Source organism: Scyliorhinus torazame, chromosome 10 (genome assembly GCF_047496885.1).
Source record: "Scyliorhinus torazame isolate Kashiwa2021f chromosome 10, sScyTor2.1, whole genome shotgun sequence".
Taxonomy (NCBI): Eukaryota; Metazoa; Chordata; class Chondrichthyes; order Carcharhiniformes; family Scyliorhinidae; genus Scyliorhinus; species Scyliorhinus torazame.
In genome coordinates this window covers 159,774,424-159,785,061 of record NC_092716.1, presented here as the reverse complement: position 1 = coordinate 159,785,061, position 10,638 = coordinate 159,774,424, and the positions used below count along the sequence as shown (strand labels likewise).

General features: G+C 43.4%; 1 protein-coding gene across 7 annotated transcripts in view; it reads right to left on the bottom strand.

Annotated features, from left to right (window-relative positions):
* Nucleotides 1-779: 779 nt before the first annotated feature.
* The window catches only part of atg13 (ATG13 autophagy related 13 homolog (S. cerevisiae)), a 197,843-nt gene continuing 187,984 nt past the window's right edge, over nucleotides 780-10,638 (bottom strand). For all 7 annotated transcript variants that reach the window (XM_072518887.1, XM_072518881.1, XM_072518884.1 and 4 more), the window contains 2 exons: nucleotides 3,348-3,476; nucleotides 780-1,327 (listed from right to left, as the gene is read on the bottom strand). In XM_072518887.1, the coding sequence (XP_072374988.1) occupies nucleotides 1,250-1,327; nucleotides 3,348-3,476 (207 nt within the window). In that variant the 3' untranslated portion in view covers nucleotides 780-1,249. The remainder of the gene's footprint in view (nucleotides 1,328-3,347; nucleotides 3,477-10,638) is intronic.

Here is a 10,638-nt window from a genome sequence, read left to right as displayed (position 1 = left end):
AAATGGTACTGAGTAAATAGTTGGAGCAGCGGGCTGAAAAGTGCCTGGGTCCTGATGGACATCATCCTAGGGTCTTAAAAGAAGTGGCTAGTGAGATAGTTGATGCATTGATTAGAATTTTCCAAAACCTCCTCGATTTGGGGAAGGTCCCCCTTGATTGAAAGATAGCAAATATTCAAAAAGGGAGGGAGACATAAAGCAGGAAACTACAGGCGAGTTAGCCTAACATCTGTTGAGAGGAAATGTTAGAAGCTATTATTAAAGAAGTTATAGCAGGGCATTTGGATAAGTTCAAAGTAACCAGACAGAGTCAACATGGTTTTGTGGAAGGGACATCATGTTTAGCCAACTTGTTGGAGTTCTTTGAGGAAGTAACATGCTGTGAATAAAGGGGAACTGGTGGATGTACTGTATTTAAATTTCCAGAAGGCATCTGATAAAGTGCCACATCAAAGGATATTGCAGAAAATAAAAATCATGGTATGGGATGACATATTTCTAAGGCAGAGGTGAATAGATTCTTGATATGCAAGGGGTGATAGGTTATTGGGGTAGGCAGGATGCAGATTTGAGGTTACTAACAGATCAGCCACAATCTTATTAAATGGCAGTGCAGACTCAAGTGACTGAATGACGTACTCCTGCTCCTTGTTCGTATCCATCTTGACATTTCAATGACATGACAAATGGAAAACATGTGCAACTATTTCTTGATTTTTGGTTTTAGTTCAGTAACAAGGAAAAGCTCATTATATTTTTGATTCTAAACAGGAGATACATTTACACCATTATCACCAAGAGGTCCAAGCTGGCGCTAGCCTCAACTGGTTCTTGTCTTTTATTTTTCTACAGTGAAGTGACAAGCTACAAATTACAGGGTCAGAAACAACATGCTGTACCTTAAATTAGAATCCATCCTTTGAACACAACCAGGCTTGCAAGAAAAACACAAAACCTCTCAGTTCAATATAAACAAATGCAGTGATTAAATATTGCTTGGCTTTACAAGATATTTACACAGGTGTGTACAGTAAATTAAGGTAGACTCTCACTTTTCAATTACATCAGCAAATCAGTTTGAGTACAACTATAAAATGTACCTTTAGATTGCAGATAGAACATCTATAGAAATAAGGTGATTCTGTACTTCTAAAAATATATACATTTATTTATAACAGAAGAAAAACAACTTTCAACTTCGGTACTTGCTGCAGGGATAGTTCCTGAAAGGATAAGATACTGTTGATGGTTACTGCAGAGTATCTACAAAGGCATCAAATTCTTCCATATTCTTCTCATAGATTGCTAGCTTCTCAGGCAAGGAATCCTGGGCAAAGAGATAAAACAAATAAAAAAACTGTTCCTCATTTTTGAAGTTTAGCAAAATAGGTTGGCTTACATTCCTACAAACAGTTCAATAGTGAAAACATTCAACTCCAATACAGAAAGTGTGAGATTTTCACAGTAAGTGTTAATGTAAGCCTACTTGTGACAATAATAAAGATTATTATTAAGCTCCATACCTCAATTTCAACATATAAGCTAGGCTAACATTTCAGAGTGCTCAAATCATTGTTCTTCAGATTATGTTGTACTATGATCTAATTTGCTTGTCCCTATGATTCAGTTGAATGTTAAAAATTTCATGGCACTTTTGAAGCCCCATCTTATCAAGGTTTCCTTGCAGCTCCCTTGGCTCCATGACATTTCCTAATTAACCATATTTCAACATCTCAAAGGCTGTTTCATTTCCACAGATATTCCTGTATTTTTAATTGAACAAAAAGGAAATCATGCTCTTAAATATCAAGATAAATGCTGGACAACTTCCTAGTGTTTCTTCTGGAAAATGTACCTTTAAATATTCAGTCACAATTCAAGAATTCTGTATATCATCCTCTTTTTCCACCCATCTGATTCACTCTCTTTAATACTTCTCTCTTAAAGATGTTGACACTTACTTTGATGCAGTTTTACAAACATCGGCAGATGTCTCATATCACACTCAACTATCCATTTCTTACGCAAGCTCAGACACAAGCACAACAAAATGGAGGATTCCTCTGGGAAGGGTTGCCCCTATCCTCACAAATAGGCACATATACATCAAAAGTGGCTCTTTTTTCCTTTCACAGATCCTTTTCAAAGAACCTCCCCTGAACCACCTCAGTTCAGTTACATTTTCCTATAGGTAATCTCCTGCTTAAGTGAAATTAATTTATCATCCCAGACAGGATATTACATTTAATCCCATATCCAAGAAGCTCAGCACATTAAGTACCTGCTTCTCCTTAGGGTCAAGTTCTAGATATGCCAGTCACTTACATCTACTAATTGCAGTAAATGGCCATGTTTGACTTGGTTTTGATTCAAAAATGTTCCTAATGATAGTGAGCCCATTAACTTTATGTAGGGAAAGTGGCGCAAGGGTGGTGGAGGGAAGCGGAGGAGCCAAGCAGAAGAATTATGCAATCTCCAAGTGCATCGCCTCCAAAGTGACACTGCGGTGAACTCCACTGCCTGAACAATTATGCTGCCCTATCTTAGGTGAACTGTGTGGAGAAGGAGGAGGAAGTAGAAAGCAAAATTAGAAAGTTAAAGTAACATTGCAACTTGGAACACATTCATTCCACGACAAGTAATTTGAAACACTTGACTCTAATTGTGTTCCGAAGAAGAGTCATATTAGACTTAAAGTGTTAACTATTTCTCTCTCTGGAGATGCTGTCTGATCTGCTGTTTTTTTCCAGCACTTTGTTTTCATTTTATGACTTTACAAAAGAACAGGCTAATGTAAAACACTGCATCATTAAAATGCTGTTAGTTTTTCATCCTTGGGCAGGTCAGTCATTTTGGTTCTATGCTATAGCTCAACAGGCTACAGGAACTTGGGAGTACTTGAAAATGAAATGAAATGAAAATGAAATGAAATGAATGAATGAAATGAAATGAAAATCGCTTATTGTCACAAGTAGGCTTCAAATGAAGTTATGGTGAAAAGCTCCTAATCGCCACATTCCGGCATCTGTTCGGGAGGCTGGTATGGGAATTGAACCGTGCTGCTGGCCTGCCTTGGTCTGCTTTAAAAGCCAGCTATTTAGCCCGGTGCTAAACCAGCCCTTGCCACCTACACTCCAATAGGTGAGAGAATTTTAATTATAGATAATGATTCAATGAGGAGGGATGAGCACATATCTACAGCTCATCAAACTACAGCAACCAAAATGGCAATTAGCCAAACTAATTTATGATTTTGGTCTTGTTCTTCGGATTTTGCACAATATATGCAAATGATTTGTATATTCATATCTTAACATCTTAACAGAAGCCCGTAAGTATGTTCTTACCAGATCCTCCGCCATTGACTGAGCACTGATGTCTATGGAGAGGCTGCTCAATTGAGGAGGATTCTGAAATTCCCTATAAAAGGTGCCCAGGTCCATAGGTAGAAAATCATCCTTGGAAAAGGCTGGCTTCTAAACCACAGATGGAAAGAGAAAAATGTTGCATTTAGCTTGATAATTTATTTAAGCAAGTTAAATGTAAAAGGATATGGACATAAACTGGCTACTTAACTTCCTCTGAGAATACGGCATCAGCAGATATAGGTGTTAAATGAGAAATTATTGGTAATACACAGCAGGTTGATATGCTTTTGATAGAGACATACAGATTAACTTTTAAGGTGCACTGTTTGACTACAGCAGATGGGATGGAGAGTGATAGAAATGCAGGTCAAAATGTTTGAAACAGGAACACCAATGCTACATCATTTTATATTTTAAATGTAAAGTATGTACAAAAACTGATGTTAATCAGTGATGACCTGGCGATAGTGTTTCATAGAATCATAGAATTTACAGTGCAGAAGGAGGCCATTTGGCCCATCGAGTCTGCATCGGCCCTTGGAAAGAGCACCCTACTTAAGCCCATGCCTCCACCCTATCCTCGTAACCTAGTAATCCCACCTAGCCCTTTGGACACTAAGGGGCAATTTAGCATGGCCAATCCACCTAACCTGCACATCTTTGGATTGTGGGAGGAAAGCGGAGCACCCGGAGGAAACCCACGCAGACACGGGGAGAAAGTGCAAACTCCACACAGTTACCCGAGGCCGGAATTGACCCCGGGACCCTGGGGTTGTGAGGCAGCAGTGCTAACCACTGTGCCACCTTGCCGCCCATGTGTTTATTTGTCTTGCTTTTCTGAGGTAGCTAATAAACAATGCTAAATGCAGAAAGCGTCTACTTCTCAAATGGACTATCTGTTTTGATAACGTCTCTGCCGTTCAGGATTGCGTTTTAAGATTACATGATTTTTAAAAATTCTTTCATGGGATGTGAGCATTACTGGCAAGGCCAGTATATGTTGGCCATCCCTAATTGTCGTGGAGAAGGTGATGGGGAGCCACCTCTGGAACCACTGCAGTCCATCTGGTGTAGGCACACCGATACTGTTAGGAAGGGAGTTCCAAGATTTTTACCTAGTGACAATGAATGAATGATGATATAACTCTAATTGAGGATGGCGTGTGGCTTGGAGGGGCCTTACAGGTGCTGGTGTTCTCATGCAACCCTTGTTCTAGAGGGCAGGTCCCATGCCGGTGCACAGGAAATCCCGTTACACAACAGGACCGGTAGATCCCGCTACCGGGTCGCCTCCGCCGCCGTAAAACACGCGGCGGGGTGGTTGGTAAATTCCGTTCCATATTTCAAGTTTAACATTTTTAGCAATTTGATTGCCTGACCATTGAAAAGAACCTATATGATCTTCAAAGTTTTTCGTCTGGACTTCAAAGCAACAATAGAAATCTAACCGGGCAACATCCTTTAGGTTTTTGCTTCTCAGCCTTGCACCATCTAATCCAGGTGTGCATTGTGTCATCAGAGACTCATCAAAATATACTGGTGTCGAAATTTTAGGTATAAGACCAGAAGGAATTTCCAAATTTTCAGGGGGTATTATTAAAATAGAAGGTAGATGAAATAATTCTGAGGACCAAAAAAAGCTTGGTAATATAGTGGCAGAAGGAACCCAATGTCAATAAATGTGGCCTTTTGGTTAAAAAATAATAATAATAAGTTTCACCAGGGGAATGGTAGGTGCTATGGAAGAGTCGGGATTTGAGTTCAGTTTCATAAAACATTAAAAGCAGCATCTCAAGTGAATAAACCAATGAGAAAAAAATACATATTAAGTTTTATGGTAGGAGATATAGAACATAACACTAAGAGGTAGTGGTGAATCTATATAAACGTTTACTATATTATTTGTAGTTTTGGACTCCAAACTACAGAAATGACATTAAAACAATAGAAAGGGTACAGCACAAATTTGCTAGGATATGGGTTGGAAAAAGAAAACACAAATCCAAAAGAAGGCTTGAAAAATTGGTTGTGTTTTAAGCAGAACAGAGGAGCTTTAAGGGTACATCAACAAAGGGGTGAAAGATTATGAAGAGGTGGGAAAATAAATACAAAGAAACTCTTCCAATATTTAAGATTAAGAAAAAACATAGATATGGATTACGATATAAAATATTTATGATTTAAAAGAAACTTTTTGCCCCCCATAGTGGGTTATATGGTTGTGGAATACATTGCCCTTTGACAGAAGCGGAGACACTTGCACCCCCGTGATTGGAACGCTGACCACAATCTGCTCTTTCCCCCACCGCACCAACAGACTTACCTGCTCTCGGCCCAGCCTTATACTGCAGGACTTTCTGCCTGCAAAGTAGTCAACCAGACCATGGGTTTGATGGGAAACTTACAGAAATAAATCTAATGGCATCCTGTTATTTTCAAACTGCAGGACACTCAAGAAACCCTGACTACTGGGTTTCCTTCACCAAACAACACCCCACTCCCTCAATCCTGCCAAGCTAATATTCAGTTCAATGTTACACCAACTGTTCCAACAGCATCCTTTAAATCAAATACTATGCTGCTGGTCTCTGACTGTATCTTTCTGTTTTAGTATCTATCTCAATTGGATTATACATGTTAGTCTAGATGTAGTTAGTCTGACAGAGTGGTACTTATTTTTGCAGAGTGGACAAGGAAGATATCCCATAATAAAAGGGAAGGCAAAAAGGATGCTGGAGATCTGAAACAAAAACAGAACAAAACAAACAGTGCTGAGTTCCAATGAAGAGTCATACTGGACTTGAGACGTTGACTCTGTTACTCTCTCCACAGGTGCTGCCAGACCTGCTGAGTTTTTTCATTACTTTCTATTTTTGAATCATGATAAAAAGGTACTGGTTAAGTCTGTAGAACACTCACTGCTTGCCCAAAGGTTTAAGCTTCAGCTCACAAGGGGCTCATCCTGCTTATAAAAACTTTCTGTGCTGTGTTTTGTGTTGCTAAAACGTAGCCTACCTTCTGCTCAAAACAGTAACTTGCTTTTTCTCTTCCAGTATTTGGGTTTCCTTGTCATATTTTCTGCCTCACCGTTTGGTGTTAAAGGTTTAAAATGAATCAACTTTGGGTAAGACTCAAATTTCTTTCCCCTCTTTGAGCAGAGGAAATGTGATAAAGACTCCAAGCAGTATCAAGAAAGAAAGATTTGTTGTTTATGTAATGCCTTTCATGACCTCAGAACACTCCAAGTGCTTCACCAGACAATGAAGTATTTTCTGAAGGGTCGTCACTGGTGTAATGTATAAAATGTGGTAGCAAATTTGTGCACAACAAGCTCCCACAGACAATAATGTGAGAATGACCAAATAATCTATTTGTGTTGATTGAGGGTTAAATATTGGAGCGAGGCATGACTCCCCTGCTTTTCTTCGAAATGTCATGGGATCTTTTGTTGCCACCTGAGAGCAGACAAGGCCTCAGTTTCACTTCTCATCTGAAAGATAGCACCTCAGACAGTGTAGTATCCCCATATATACTGCATTGGAGTGTTCACCTAGATTTTGTGCTCAAGTTTCTACAGTGACACTTAAACACCTAACCTTCTGACAGAGTGGGAAATGCTATCAACCGAGCTATGGCTGGCACTATCAGCTCAAAGAGAGGAGTTGATAAATATTTTGCTGGGAATTGGTATAGTTGTAGACTAATATGATCAAAAGCTCCTATGCTTCTGAGGCAGTGGGGGGAGCTTGCTGCCTTTAGCTGAATCTTAGTCAACCTCCTCAAGCTATAAAAGGTGTATGCCGAGGACCCGGGTTCGATCGGACTTCCTCGCAAAACTGCTTTTTGTTGCATGCTCCCCATTCCCCAACCATCCACATCTTCTCGGCCAGTTGAAACCTGTCCACACAGGCTTGGCCAGCCGCAGCCCCTCCACATACGTTGCTCTCATTCACCAGAGCCCTCTCCCCCCACATACCTCCCACAAAAGCCAAAAGATAAACTCCTCCCACATCCAACCCTTTTAAACAACCAAACATGTTAAACATCAAACAAAAGGGAAAAAAGCCCAAACACATTATCCCACTGTCCCCAAACTATCCCCTCTCAACCTTAGTATCAGAAATCAAAGTCCAAACTCAGTTCAGTCACAGTTCTTCAGCCCACATGAAAATCTCCGCCTCCTCCGCTGTCTCAAATAAATGTTCCTTTGAGTTCTATGTAACTCTCACCTTTGATTGGTAGACCACCCCGAACTGCACATCACTCTTGAAAAGCGCTGCCTTCGCCCTGTTAAAGGCTGCCCGCCTTCCTGCCAGCTCCACCATGACGTCTTGGTATATATGAATACCACTGCCATCCAACTAGCCTCCCAATTCTGCTTGGCCCATCTCAAGACCTTCTCCTTCATCTGCTAGCTGTGAAAACACACTATCACAGCTCTAGGTGGATCATTCACCCTTGGATTCGGACGGAGTGTCCGATGAGCCCTATCCAGCTCAAAGAGGTAGATGTTCTCCTCCTCCCCAAATAATTTGACGAACATCCCCGAAAAGTGCTTCATCGGCCTCGAGCCCACCAGCCCCTCAGGCAACCCCACAATCTGAAGATTCTGCCGCCGTGACTTGTTCTCCAGTTCCTCCACTTTGGCCCTCAGCCCTTTATTACTTTTCTCCACCTTCAGCAGCTCCTCTCAGAGGCGTGCTGATTGCTGTGCCACGACAATGCCTCCTCCACCGCCTTCAACACCTTACCATGCTCCTGCCCTATCTCTGATGTCTTTTGAAGAGTCTCCCTCAGGGCCAGCGTATATTCCACCAATCATCTGCATAAAAGACTGATCCAGAAGGTGAGATCGCAGGGGTTTGGGGATAGAGTACTAGGTTGAATTGAGGATTGGCTGACTGACAGAAAGCAGGGGGCCGAGATAAATGTGTCCTTCTCTGGCTGGCGAGCTGTAACGAGCGGGGTGTGGCAGGGGTCAGTCCTCGGACCTCAACTGTTTACAATCTACATAAAGGATCGGCAAAACTTCCGGTGATGATGATGTGTTGAATGGACGCACACCAGGTGGCTCTCCTCCAGACCAGAATCAAATATGCACTTTTAGATGAATTTTGCCCAAAAGTTCAAAGGCAACTTAATACCTCAATAGTGGGAAGAAAAGATCAACACCAAAAAAACAGCAAACGGGAGTTTGAGGGGTCAAAGGGGTGGAAAAGGCCACGAGCAGCAGGCGGACGAGCCGGCAGACCCACAATGCGACGGGGCCCGCCCATCCGAGAGAGAGGGAGACTGATGACCAGAGCATCAGCCTCCCGCCACCACCTGGAGAAGGATGGAAGACTTTCCTCATGAAGGAGCTGACTGCCATGAAACCGACGATCAGGATCGAAATCCAGATGGCGGTCAAGGTGGTGGTGACAGAGGCGATGGTCACCATACAAAAAACGATCAACGGGTTGGGGATATGGTAGAAGCACATGAAAGAACAATCCACGGCCTAGAGAAAACCTCAATGGACCAGAGCAACAGGAGCGTCGTCCTGGAAGCGGCCCAAAGGAACTTAAAGGGAAAAGGCAAGGACCAAGAAAACCGGTCTCGATGACAGAACATTTGGATCGTGGGTCTGCCAGAAGGTATTGAGGACAAAGACCCGACGGGCTATTTCGCCCAAATGCTGGGCAACCTAGTCGGGAGGGACAGCTTGCCCAACCCCCTTGTGCTCGACAGAGTACACCGGTCACTCAGGCCGAAACCCAAGGCGGGGTAACAGCCAAGGGCGGTCATTACAAGGATCATGAAAGGATCCTGAGGTGGCCGAGACAGACTGAGGTGAGTATCTGGGAAGGGCACAAAATCAGAATTTATCAAGACATTGAGGCAGACCTGGCAAAACGCAGGGCCAAGTTTAATCAAGCAAAATCGCTCCTGTACAAGAACGAGGTGTGATTCGGTTGGCTGTTCCCAGCCAGGCTCTGGATCACGCACCAGAACAAAGAGCCCTATTTTAACACGGCGGCGGCGGCAATCAAATTCGTACAGACCAACGGCCTGGACAAGGGGCAAGCAAGGCAGCAATGAGGTGAGAGGAGGATTGCTAAAGGGATAGAGACTTATTGGATATTCGATATGTTTGTGCGGGACAGTGCTGCCTCGCTCTGATCAAAAAGACCGGTCACAAGGGCGAGTACAGGTGAATGCAGGTGAGGGTGTGGAACAGGTGGAGAAAGCGGGCAGTCAGAGACGTAAAATATGTGGGGGGAGCTGGAAGCACCATTAGGAGTGGGAGAGATCATGGAGAGCATTAGCTCCCTGCAGGCAGCGGACTTCTTTAAAAAATTTGCACAAGCCCATGCCCCATACCTATGGGACATGTTCGCTAGCAAGGGGCACCCTGCCTCCATCACTAACACAGGCCACAATATCATTGATACCCAAAAAAGACAAAGACCCTGAATGCGGATCATACAGACCCATTTTGCTCCTCAATGTGGCCATGAAGATACCCGCGAAAGTCCTGGCCAAGAGACTGGAGAGCTGCATACCGGAGATGGTCGCAGAGGACCAGGCATGCTTTGTCAAGGCTAGGCAGCTAACTGCGAACATCTGCTGAATCTGATACTGACCCCATCTTAGGAGAGAACACCAGAGGTGACGTCTCCCTGGACGCAGAAAAGATCTTCGACAGTCGAATGGAAGTACCTCGTTGCGGTACTAGAGTGGCTTGGACTAGGGACAGGGTTCACCTCATGGGTAAAACTCCTGTACAATGCTCCCAAGGCAAGCGTTCTGACCAACACCATTGAATATTTCCAGCTGCGCAGAGGCACAAGGCAGGGATGCCCACTGTCCCTGCTCCTGTTTGCCCTGGCAATTGAACCCCTGGTAATCGCTCTGCGAGATGTGAAACACTGCAAGGGCATCCAAAGAGGGGGCAGACAGCACTGAGTCTCACTCTATGCAGATGATCTGCTCCTCTGCGCCTCGGACCTACTGAACGGCCTGCAAGGAATCATGAAGTTCCTGGAAGAGTTTGAGGCCTTCTCGGGCTACAAATTCAACCTGGGCAAGAGCGAGGCATTCCCGGTGAACCCAAATGGGGGAGGGACAGATTTGGAAGGACTACTATTCAAATTAGCGCAAAGCCAATTCGGCTACGTGGGGATTGAAATAACTCATGACTGGACATGGATTCACACGGGGAATCTGACCAGTCTGGCAGAGGAAGTAAAAAAGGACCTACAGAGATGGGACGCACTCCCGCTTTCCT